A 12,901-nucleotide genomic window follows, 5' to 3' on the forward strand; every position below is an offset into this window, starting at 1 on the left:
CCCAGGCTGCACTGCTTTAGGTCTGAATTTCAGCAAAATGGGGCATACCCAGGCTGGCAGGTACAGTGATGCTTGGCCCACCCTGGTGCTGGGTCTGCTCCATGGAGATCTATATATACCAGTGTATCAACACCCAGCTGGCTGGTTATGACTGAGCTATACACAACGCTTGCCTTCCCATGTAAGCTTGTCCTCAGGAGGGTGGGAGCCCTGCAGAGGAGATCCTCTTAGGCTCCCCATCTCCTTACCTGCTTCCCGTGTCGGTTCCTCCAGGAAATCCACCGTGTGCCATCCCGACTGTAATTGATCTTATACATTGGTGCAAACTCATTGCCATGACCGCCAGCATGCCGACCTTGGGTCCCCACCAGGGTGATAAAATGCAGGGCATGCAAATCGATCTGAAGGAACTCCTTGAGGTCATCTGGCTCCACTGGGATCTCTGGACACCAGGCACCATCTCCTTCTTCTGAATCTAGCCTAAAGCAGTGCAGGGTGTGGCGGGAAGACCAAGAAGGAGAGGGAATCACTTCCAGAGACAATTGAAACCAGACCTTCCCCTGCCTCCTCCCTGGGTTACATCACTTACTCTGGCCACAGCTAAACCCAGTTAAAGCAAACAAGAACAGCAAAGCACCATGGTTACAGCCTCTGAGGATGTTCAGCAATGCAAGAGCTCCACACCCTGGGGTTATATCAAGCAACCCATATCTGCCCCACTGCAAGGCACCCAAACCCATCTGTGCCTACAGTGACTCTTCATGCCACATGCCCTCACCTTCCATACTTGGCAGCTGTGGATTCAGACCACTGGCTGGACGCAGAGATGTCCTCGTCCGGGATGTGGCCACCTGACATGCCCAGGGGGTAACGGCACACACCTGAAATGAGACAGAACTGAGCACTGAGCTTCTGCTAAGTGTGGTCAGCCACTCCTCTGGTTCTTTGCAAGAAGCAGGGCACAGTGATTTCAATGAGCTCGTTCTTGAAGCAGGCCAGGCAGGATGCAGGAGGCTTGCTGTTATCTGTGTGATGTTCTTGATAAGAGGACCCCTCTGATCCTGGAAAGTGTAAACAGGGAAACAGTGGGCAGTAGTAGGATGGAGATATGACTTCTATATATATGGCACTAATGAACACAGTGGATAGGAACTGTCACCGTGGCCCATCTTAGCCAGGGCCCTATCTTTGATCAAGACTGGTACTGGATATTTCAGAGGAATGTGTAGGAAAAGTTGCAGCAGGTTGGGATAGGTTATATATACTGATATCCTTCTGACTCCACTGGGTAGAGGTTACCATAAGCTCTGAAGAGTGATGGGTTTAGTGCCCTTCTAAAGCTCTGACATGCTCCCTGTTTACAAGCAGACTGCTAGAGAGTCTCATTATCCGTAGTAGCCTCCATTCATCTTTTGGTTTCAATAATATTTTGTGGCTATGAGTTCTATAGGCTAAGTAGGTCTTGTGTGAAGAAGGATTTACTTCTGGGGGTTGTAGTCACTGCCTTTCAGTTTCGTGAACAGATACTTTGTGCCTGTGCCAAGAGAGGATCAAGAAGGGTACCTGATCTGCCCTTCCTATGCTGTACATTATAATAGACACTATAACCAGAATCTGTGTTATTTATCTCCTCTCCAAAGTAAACAAACTTATTCATTTAAACTTCCTCTCATCTAAGTTTTTCCAATCCCTGAATCATTTTTTTCATCATGTCTTAGCCTAGTTTTATTTTGCCGTGTTCCCACTGTGGTTCACAAGGATAGGCGAGGATGCAGCACTGTCTTCTGCAATGGCATCACAGTAATTTTTCCATCTCATTTTCCATTCCATTGCTGATGTACTCTAACAGTTTTGTTTCCTCTTTGGAACGGAGATTTTCAACAAGCTATCCACAAAGATGCCCAAGTGAGCTCTTTACTGGATACAGCATCCACTTTTGTTGGCCACACTTAGAAAAGGTTGTTGAAGAACAGCAGATGGTTAAGGAAGAGTTACGAGAAGAATCTGTGCTCTGAAAGGCATCTTTCATAGTGAAAGACAACAGAGGATCTATTTATTTATCTTATGGGATAGCAGCCTGAAAACAACTTGTTTCCTGTTCAGAAGTACCTAGATGGGAAGGCAATTTTAGAAAGCAGAGGGCTTGTCAATATAGTGGGCAAAAGTGGAATGGGATCTAGTGGTTGGAAGCTGAAGTTGGCAAAGGTCAAACAGGAAAGAAGGTGCAAATTGTTAACGGTGAGGAAAACTGACAGGGTTGGGGGACTTCCTCCTCACTCCCAGGGTGGGATTTGCAAAAGCACCTTACTGAGTTAACACTTGGATCTTTAAATCAAGATAGTAGACTGCATCTTTTAAAAAGAGATACCTAGTCTCCACCACTAACGTCCTGTGCTAGCAGCAGAAAACCTATGGGGAAGATCTGTGGCCTGAATTAGGTAAGAAGTCTGGTTAAGTGCTCCTAGTGGGACTTGATAGTTTAAAATCCATGAAACCCTTCACTTCTGGGTCCTTGAGATCAATCAAGCCAAAATACCCATTCCTTAAGGTTTATGTGTAATAATCCAAGGTATAGCAGTGGGCACGGGCATGATGGGTATGGCCTAATTTCTATTCCTATGGGGTTGGGTGCCCATAAAACCAGTAATTGTCTTGTCCCACCCCCCGTCCCCGTCCCCCCCATTCCCTTGGTAGTATCAGGAGAGAAGGCAAGGACCGAAATGGCCATTAGATAGCCATTACCCCTTGAGGTGAAGTGCGTTGGCAGGACGTGTGGTAGGAAAAAGAGTGAAGGAGCTAGCTGGCAGCTGGCATGGCCCTTGTCTATGCTGTCCTTGTTCAGAAAATAAACAGGGGTTTCAGTCTCTCAGGGCTCTCACTCCAGCCACTTTTTTCCCCAGAGGTAAATTCACTTTAGAAATCATCCCTTTGCTCTAATGGACGGTCATCCTGTACTACCTGCCCAAAAGAAACAAGAGACAAAAATCTGTCAAGCGAATTGAGCATGTCACCTCTTGGAGCCAGCACCACAGCTTTCAATTAAAACCCTCCCTGGTGCTCTGCAGCAGGTAGCACCTTCTGGCTTCCCACTCCACAGTGGGTTGGTTTCCTTCCACTTCCTTCCACAGGCTGCATTTACTCCTCCATCCAGCAGTGGAAAAGTACCCACCGCCTAGGGCTGGTGGCTGTGTCTCGAGGCTTGCTGTGTCCCATGTGAAGCAGCCTGGTCCAGGAGCAGCGGTAGATACAGCCCAGCTTTCCAGGAGTTATTTTTTCATGCTTAGCTGCCAAGAGCGCTACTGAAAGAGTTGCTTGTTCAGTGATGTTTACTGTCTCACCACTGGCTCCAGCCGCAAAGCTCCCTCCATAAACTGCCTCCAAGTAAACACATGCACACAAGCCAAAGGGAAGAGATGAGGATGTAGCAATAGGATTTAAAGCCAAAGCAGCCCCCAGATTCCTACAAGGTAGAGACCGTTGCCACCCTTAGCTTTAATAAAAGGCATGGCTAAAAAAAGACTACACATCCCAGCATGCAGTGCTCCCTCTGGAGCTATGTGAATATTTACATTCCCAAGGCCTCCTGGAAGGAGAGGCCAAGCAAGGGGACTATGAACAGTCCCTGAAGCAGATGCATCAGTTTCCACACTGATTTTCAGTTAGTGCACACAAAGCTAACGTGCTGGGATGGAGAGGGGAAAGCAACACGACCGTGTTTTGGGTGTATGAGTCAGTACTGACAGAGAAACTACTCGGGGATGTTTTACAACATTGCCAGCCCTAGCATTCAAAAATCATGAGTCAGGCACCCGGAAATTCTGAGATTGAATACTTGTGGGGTTCTTTTTATTTGGCTTTCTGGTTTCTGAGCCTTTAGGCAACCTCCAGGTCAGGTTTTCAAGTTTTTCTCCACAACACTGAGCACCAGAAATCTTTATTATTAACATAAGCCTTGAAACTCACTATTAAAAGCACTGAAACGGACAGTGCTGTGGTATCAGCAGTCCTGAAATGGACTAGCTCCTCTTGCATTTAAGGCGACTATTAAAAAGTTTCAAGATTTCTGTTACAAGCTTTAAAAATGAAGGAAGAGAGCAGCTATGCAACTTCTTTGTTTCTATCATTTGCAAGATTTCTAATAGCACCTTTTAACACTTACATCTTCAGTGTTTTTGGCACCTTTCAGTAGAGCACAGTAAGTTACAAAGTAGGTAGAAGGGTCTGGAATAGGGGTAGGCAACCCCCGGGCACGGGTGCCAGAGCATGGCATGCAAAGGCATTTTGCTTGGCACATGAGTCTCGGGGCAGAGGACAGGGAAGGGACTGGGACTGTGCTACCACAAGACGGATCAGGCCTCTTGCAGCTCCCCCACTATCATGACAACATCTTACAAGTTGAGGCTGCGGGTGTTTTGGGTACTCTGCCCAAAAACATTACTGACCCCTGGTCTGAAAAATACTTAACGCTTAACCAATATGAAGGTAACTGACATCTGTTATAACTGGGACTGGGTGCTGTTCAGTTAAGCAAATTATACACTTACTCAGTATGCTAAGTGAAATGCACTGAAGGCACTGTAATCCAAAAAATCTCAAGACAAGCACATTTCAGGCTGTCAGAAAGGGTATCTTTACTGGCCTCTTCAAGGTAGCAACCGCTGGGGTGAGCTGCAGGCAGTAATTAACAGTTGACAGCAGTGCTACATGGTTGGTTGATCTAGGAAGGAAGTGAAGGTGAATGCTGAATAGCAGGGGGAATTTTGCAAGGCATAATGTAAATATCTACACTGGAATTTATGCGCCAATGCACTCTCGACAGTCTAGCTTTGATGTCCACGTGGGACTGAGGGATGGAAGACTTGGTTATCATTTCTCATCTGAAAGACAGCACCTCCAGCAACCCAGCTGGTCCCTACCTGGACTGAGCCAGTAAGAAGAGAAGAACTGGATAAATCAATAGTGCTAGTCACAGCAGTGCCTGAGCTATCCTTGGAGATTTTCCATCCAGTTGCTGACTAAGCCTAGCTCTGGTTAAAGCAGTTATCTGCTCTGATATCACAACTTAAAGGATATGGGTGCAAAACTCACCAGAAGTTGGAAACCATCCTTCTTTTATGGGACCAGTTCAGCTGTTTGGACCCACTAAAAATGTCCAACTGGGCCAGACAAACCCAAGACTGTATCAAACAGAAGTCTTCCTGTAAAAATGGACCAGGTCCTGGGGAATCATTTTGATGGTTTGCAGAATCCACAAAGAAATTCTTCTCCATTGTTGGGACTGGCTCTTGAACATATCAAGAACCAGAAAAAGCCTATTGTAAAACCCTGATGGAAACCAGTTCCTCTACTGAGCCCAAAGGGCCCGTATTTCACTTCTGGGAAGGCCATCAGGAAAAGGGATTGAGCCTGTACTTTATTGATACTCTTTTCTTGCTTACATCAAAACTGTTTTAAAAGGCTTCAGATGACACCAGCTCTGACTAGGGGCCAAGCATCTGTCAAAGTCTTTCATGAAGCAAGCCTTAGTCCAAAACCCTACCAGCCAAAAAAAGTAGCTGGCACCAAGACAGAACAATAATAATAATCAGCCATCCTATTTTTCCCTGTTCTCAACCTTAAATGAAAGCTGGACCAATTGGAACAAAACATATAAAGGCCTCTATTCAAAGGCTCAGGCTCCATGTGTCACAGCAGATAATCACAAGGCAAATATGTTCAGGGAACACAGGCTCCTCTCTGGGTATGGACAGATCAAAACATCCACCAGGAATAAGTGCCTGTGCTCAGGAGAGAACTAGAAATCTATCTGGTCAGAAATGGGATGCACAGGCAGAGCTGTGGGAACATGCAAGGGTGGGTAAGCAGGGCATGCTGTGACCCAAGGTAAAAAGGCCCTGGCAGAGTCACATTGACATACAGGGGGCTACAAATAAGGAGCAAGGCACACTAGTAGAGCTATTGTAGGGACAATATGTGCCCAGAGATATGGTGCCTGACACAGTATGGCCAGTGGTAACAGAGTTCATCTGGCAACTCTAAGCCAATAGTTTCATAGTTTCCTAGTTTCTAGGGTCGGAAGGGACCTGAGCAGATCATCTAGTCCGACCCTCTGCCATGGCAGGAAATAATACTGGGGTCAAACAACCCCAGCAAGGTGTACATCTAGCCTCCTCTTAAAGACCCCCAGGGTAGGAGCGAGCACCACTTCTCTTGGAAGCTGGTTCCAGACCCTAGCCGCCCTGACCGTGAAGTAGCGCCTCCTGATATCTAGCCTAAACCTACCCTCTGCCAGCTTGTGACCATTATTCCTGGTCACTTCTGGCAGTGCTCGGGGGAACAGGGACTCCCCCAATGCCTGCTGGTCCCCTCTGACTAGTTTGTAACAGGCCACTAGATCCCCCTCAGCCTTCTCTTGTGGGGGCTGAACAGGTTCAGGTCCCGCAGCCTGTCCTCATAGGGCCTGCCCTGTTGTCCCCTGATCATACAAGTGGCCCTTCTCTGGACCCTCTCCATGCTGTCGACATCCCTCTTGAAGTGCGGCGCCCAGAACTGGACGCAGTACTCCAGCTGCGGCCTGACCAGTGCCGCATAGAGGGGGAAGATCACCTCCCTGGACCTGCTCGAGATGCATCGGTGGATGCATGACAAGGTGCGGTTGGCCTTCCTGACTGCATCCTCACACTGCTGGCCCATGTTCATCTTGGCATCAATGATGACTCCAAGATCCTTTTCCACCTCTGTACTGACAAGAAGGGAGTTCCCCAACCTGTAGGTATGGTGCCGGTTGTTCCTCCCCAGGTGCATCACTTTGCACTTGTCTGTGCTGAAACCCATCCTATTCTCATCCGCCCACTCCTGTAACCTGTCTAGGTCCGATTGTAGGCTATTGCTCCTTTCTAGCGTGCCCACATCCCCCCACGTCTTAGTGTCATGAGCAAATTTGAACAGGGTGCTTTTTACCCCCTCGTCCAAGTCACTGATGAAGATGTTGAACAGTGCAGGCCTGAGGACCGAGCCCTGGGGGACCCCGCTGCCCACATTTCTCCAGCTGGCAACCCAATTGACTGTGTGGGTGGATGATGATGGTGGATCACTCAAGATATGTCCCATTTATATCCACTTCCTCTAAAACTTCTATTCCTGCCACTGTGAGAGACAGGATGATGGACTAAATGGACCATTAGACTGATCCACTACAGCACTTCTTATGTTTTTACAGCACTGAACTGGGCGTCAGGAGACCTGGTTTCTATTCCTGGCTCTGCCCCTGGCTTTGTTGGGTGACCTTTGGCAAGTCCCTTCACCTCCATCTGTAAAAGGAGTTAATAATAATAACTTCCACTGTACAGCTTTTTAAGATCCAGTGATGGAAAAAGCAGGAGAATCATCACAGTGGAGCTAGAGATTAGGACTGAGGTGCATCCAGATGATGTCTCGTTGGCCATTGCTTTCAGCCCCTCCCTTTCAGATGCACGTTCTGAGCCTAGATAGCAAAGAGCTTTTGGCTATGCTCCCCCTTTGAAGATGGGTAGAAATGTTTGTTCCACTGAAGTGAACGAGAGCTTTGTCATTGCCTTCAATACGTAGCTGGATTCTACCAAGTGGATGTTTCGGGGTGGGGAGGGTTGGCACAGTTATAATATTTACAGGGAAAACAATCCAGTCCTAGAAGGCCAGGGACACAGTGCTGTGGGGAAATGGGGGAAAGCATCATCACTGTGGGAAAATAAAGGACACTGGAAAGCAGCCACTAGTAACCTGTCCAAACCCAGCTCCCCCTCCTAGACAGGTGCAGGCACCACATTTCCTACAGATACTTTCATCTTTCCTGTGTTCGGAAAGTCTTTGAGTTCCTGGAAACAGGGTAACCCATGGAGAAAGAAAATGAATGAGCCTTGGCAGGACCACAGTCAATTAAAATAACCTCAGGAGCAGCTGCTTTGCTGTTATTGCAAATGCCTGACTTCCCTCACAGTTACCTGGGTTGACCTGAGCTTTTGCAGCACTTGGGATGTGGATCAGCAGGAGAAGCAGCAGCAGGGGTGGTCTGGGGAGAGCGATCATCTCTGCAGGTTATTCTGGCACCAAAAAAGTCTACAGCAGCTAAATGGGGAAATAACAAAGAGAGAGACAATAAATGAATGGGGCAGCAGCAGTGTGCTCACATCATTGCTGACCTATGTGCTCACAGATCAAAGTCCTCCCCATCAGCAGGTACAAATGCAAGAGGCAAAGCTCAGACAGTCCAGATTTCCCCCACAGCTCAGGATGTTCTGACCCAAAGCACAGATCATACCTGGAAGCTCGGAGCCTAAGGACCTGCCCTCTCCACTGCCGTCTGATGAGAGAACACGCTAAGAGAGTCTAGCTAGAGACTATTGATGACAGACCCCAGCCAAGCCAGCTGCCAGCCTGGCGTCTTGCTCATATACCCTGCACCAGAGCTGTTCTCCACTCTTTCTTCAGTCTTTGACAGAGCCCTGGCTATGATTACTCATAAACAGCAGAAGGAAGAGGAACTAGCTGCAAGGACATGGATATTTTCCTATCCATCTACTGAGTTTCCAGAACCTGCTCCCAGCTTTGCTGCCAGTCTGGCTCCATGGGCATCCATCATTCATCTGATCAGTCTCTCTGCCTCTGTAAGTCACAAACCACCTTCCTATCTGGCAGGATAGCCCTTTGCAGCAGACAATGAATCCTGCCATGGATATATTTATTCCTAGAACAGTGGAGGCAACCTCCCAACATCCTCCCCAAATGTCACTGATCCTCTTTCCCGGCATGATCTGTAGTCTGCTTTTTGTACTCTGCACTGTGTTTGCTCCCCGATCTGTTCTTCTGCTTTCTGTTTCCTGCTCCTTCCTTGATCTGCCACATACCTCCCACTGAGGCTGCTTGTGCCACTTGTAGCACCTGGGCCTCAAGTTGGCCACCCTTGCTTTAGGAAATCTGGATTCATTCTATGAGGCATTTAGTTCCTGAAAAAAATCGCAGCCAAGATTAATAATGAAATAAGAAATTACAAATGGATCCAGGAACGGTGACCTCCAGAGCAGGCTGAGACCCAGACCTGGAAGACGTCCACGGTGCTGTACTGAAACTACCGGTAATTTGTATTTACAGCTAGGAGGGTATCTACTCCACCTAGTCCTTCTCCCGACACCAAGAGCTGAAGGAATCAGCTCTTGATAGCAGCAGCCATGTCTAGCAGCAGCAACGGAAGAGGACCCTTGTAAGGGCAGCTATGTGATGCATATGTTCCTTCTTGAGGCCACATCCAAGGAGGAAGAGAAGCCCAATCCGCCATGCTCAATAAGGAAGTGTAAAACCTTCGTCATTTCTCAGGGATTCTCCTCTCCAACAGCTGGCTTCTACTTTGTTCTACTTTGGACCCTGCTGGATTTCATTAGCATCCAGCAAGCTTCTAGAACGAGAAATGATTCAAGAGAAACCAGAAGGATCTCCATACAAAAGGAGATGTATGTCAGGAGAGCAGAGTAGAAGATATGCTTAAGAAAGTAAGTCAGATTTCCCAGGTATGAATGGAAATAATTATTAGACCTAAAGATGCAGGGCCTACCCCATGGACTGACAACCTGCCAGTCAGTCTGTAGGTTAAACAGCTATATCACCTAACCCCAAGAGGGCAGCACCCACAAAGAGTGTCAAGACTGTATTACATAAACATTATATTATGCCAGAGGCACGGATTTCATAGGGTGATCTCTTTTATTGGACCTATTATGTAGTTGTAATAAAGTTAAGCAAGATTGCAAATGCTTTTCTTCATTGCCTCTTGTATAACCTCTGGACTGTCATGGCTACAACGTCATTCTTATACTACCATAACATTTTATTATAAATTATCCAGATATGCAATTCAGCCATCAGTAGATCAACCAGTCTGTCTTCAGCTTATATTTTAGCTTTAGATCTAAAGCTCACTCATAACCATGGTATGTTTAAGATCCTACCCTGTCAAAATGAAAGCTCTGCAAGTAAACTTAATGATCAGATGCCCAACAGAACATCATATGCAACAAACTAAACCAGCAAGGCTCTCCAAAACAAATGCTAACCACAGTTACACTGGCGATACCCAGGTATTAGAGCTTTAGCAGCCACTGCCAGGTTTAACAACTATACAAACCACACAAAGGGAAAAAAGACACCATTTTCATTGAGGTGTAGAACTTTTTCCATCTACACCAGGGCATAACAGCTATGCCATCCACACTGAGATGTGGTACTAAGGCCACCTGAACCAATATGTAATATAGCTACACCATCTGCATTGAGGAGTAGTACTACACCACCTGTATCAATATGTAAGAGCTACACCATTGCCATCAGGTGTAGCCCTAACATGATTGGTGCCAAGGTATAAGCACCTGGTCATGCTACATGCTCTGTTTGAAATCATCCACACAGGAGGAGCAGCAGAACCTAAGCGCAGGCCAGCAGGACACCTGCTCTGTTTCTTTGAGGACACTCCCAGCATTGGAGTTAGTGCCTGTAACCTGAGAGAAGCCTGAGGCCAAGCCACTCACTGTCAGCCATAACAATGGGAGAAAGGGCTCCAGGGCCCACTCCATGGAAGCATCTGAATAAGCCACCAGGGATCTGGCTTTACTACTGTCAGCTGCAAGATCTGAACACCAGTATGGTCAGGAGACAACAGTTATTATTCCATCCTTCATCCCTTTCTGGCACTAAGTCTTGACTGCATTGGATTTACACAACAGGAGCTGGCCAAGAACATAATGCTGACCTTCATGGCTCAACCCAGGGCACATGTGTGAGGAGCACAAACATAGGTTGGCAGCAGGGGGCCTGACCATTCTGGCAGGAAACATTACTCCCATTCCTGAGCAGGAACCTCCCCAGTACACTGGCAGCCAAGGTCCAAGAGCAGAAAGTGAATTGAAGTTCTCACTCAACTTTCTGTCCAAGTCCAGCAGGAACTTAACCCAGGTGATAGAGGTGTGAGGCTTTTTTGATGAATGAGCTCTCTAAGGATTTATCTACCTCATCCCTAAGCTCCCACAATCATGACTGGATGTTAGACCCACAGTTCCCCTTTGAGATAGGGGAGTGTTTGCAGAGAGGCCAATCAGTCCAGTGTCCTAGGGCTGAGCTAGGGGTTGGACAGATGCTCATAGAGCTAAGCTTATAATAAGAAGCTGATGTACACAGCCCCCAGGACTGATGCGATTAGGAGCAGACTGGCCTTGGTGCTGGGTGTACCCAGTCTCTCATCGTACCCAAGAACTGGCTTCTTCCATGCCCTCACATTATGGTGCACAGCCTTGCAGTCACAAATGGCCTGGCAAAGGCATAAGGTTCTCACAATAAATCAAGGCATGAGCCCCCAGTACCAGGGAATGACCAGACAATACCAGAGCACAGTGTCCAGCCAGGTCTAGGTCCAATCTCTACAGCAGTGCTGACCAAACCTTCTAACTCAGCACTTCATGAAAAGGAAATGATGACGTGGTTTTACCTTCTGTTGCTTTGCCAGATGGAAGAGACCCCATTCTACATAGCTGGCAAAAGAGAAAACCCAGGCAGAGAGCCTTATAGGCATGTGAATACCAAACTTCTGAGCATTGCAGTTTTAGATGATTCCTTAGTTCAGGGCTCAGCAGTCTCTATGGTCTGTGGGGCAGATCTGACCCAGCCCACAGACACGGAGCTTTGGTGGCAGGGGCTTCTCCTGTGCTGTGGCTGGGAAAAAGTGGCAGTGGTGGTGGCAGTGTCCTGTTCTTGTCACCCTCCTACCTCTGATCTCAGCTGGGTTGGTTCAGCCTGCAGCCTGAAAAAGTTGCTAACTGCTGCTTTTGTTAATTTACAGAAACCAATCTCTTGCCATCACCCTGAATATTTTGCAAGGAAGGAATTCCCCTACCCCCAGAGCTGCTTTTTAGAAGGAGTTTGGTTTCAGACCAGAATTTTCCTAAAAACTCTACTATTTCAATATTCAGCATTTTGTAAAATAGGGGATTATAAAGGAAATGTAACCCTGACTACGAATATAGTGCTGTGAATTAGTAGCCTTGCAGTGCTGGACAGGTTTATTTATTTGATTTATATGCTACCATTCCCAACAGAGGCTCAGGAAAGCTTACAACAGGAGAACAGAATAACTTCTAAAATGGGTCTAAACAATACCGTAGCCTAGCTTTGCTTGCTAAACACCTGCCCAAATAGGAAGGTCACTTCCAAAAGATGTCCAGGCTTGGGCTGTGGTTGGTCTCAGGAGAGAGGGAATTCCAGGCTGGAGGGGTGACTGCTGGGAACAACTTCTCACAAGTTTTATACCAAGCAGAGCCGGCACATTTATAGCCAGTCTTGGCCATTTTCAAGGGGCCTAGGCCAAGCAGCAGAAGTGTGGTGAAGCAGAAGGTACCCAAGCTGTGTCTGAGTGACTGTAAACTAAACCTCTGCAGATGTGACAGCTAGCTTAGTCAACCATGTAAGAGAAGCCATCAACATATCTAACTAAATCAGTAATGAGATACAATCCTTCAACTGCAAGGTGGAGGGCAAGAGAAGAAAGCTGTCCCTTGAGTATGTTATTGATGGAAGACTGGGTATAGTGGGGAGACTGCAGGGGGGCGGTCAGGAAGGCCAAGGCGGAGATAGGACTGGGACTAGCTACCCAAATCAAGGACAACAAGAAGTCCTTTTTTAAATACACAGGGGGCAAAAAGAAGGTACTGGGTAACATGAGGCCCCTGCAAGACACGCTGGGAAATTTGGTCGTCACATCAGATGACAAAGCTAACCTATTTAATGACTTCTTTGCCTCCATGTTCCTGAGCAGAGACCAGATCAGCCCCCACCCCCCCACACAGGCCCCCCTCAGGCCCCAGGGGAGGCGCACCTAGGCCAAGCA

At 47.4% G+C, this 12,901-nt stretch overlaps 1 protein-coding gene across 2 annotated transcripts in view; it reads right to left on the reverse strand.

Moving 5' to 3' along the window:
• DDR2 (discoidin domain receptor tyrosine kinase 2) overlaps nucleotides 1-12,901 on the reverse strand; it is an 86,788-nt gene that overhangs the window by 30,062 nt on the left and 43,825 nt on the right. For both annotated transcript variants that reach the window (XR_016442199.1, XM_090046386.1), the window contains exons 2-4: nucleotides 7,980-8,103; nucleotides 779-881; nucleotides 249-480 (exon numbers count right to left, since the gene is read on the reverse strand). Coding sequence is in view for 1 of the 2 variants with exons in the window: in XM_090046386.1 (XP_089902512.1) it covers nucleotides 249-480; nucleotides 779-881; nucleotides 7,980-8,064 (420 nt within the window). In the remaining variant the exon portion in view is untranslated. The remainder of the gene's footprint in view (nucleotides 1-248; nucleotides 481-778; nucleotides 882-7,979; nucleotides 8,104-12,901) is intronic.

The sequence above is a fragment of the Crocodylus siamensis genome, chromosome 5, assembly GCF_052110815.1.
Source record: "Crocodylus siamensis isolate JL-2025a chromosome 5, ASM5211081v1, whole genome shotgun sequence".
Classification (NCBI taxonomy): Eukaryota; Metazoa; Chordata; order Crocodylia; family Crocodylidae; genus Crocodylus; species Crocodylus siamensis.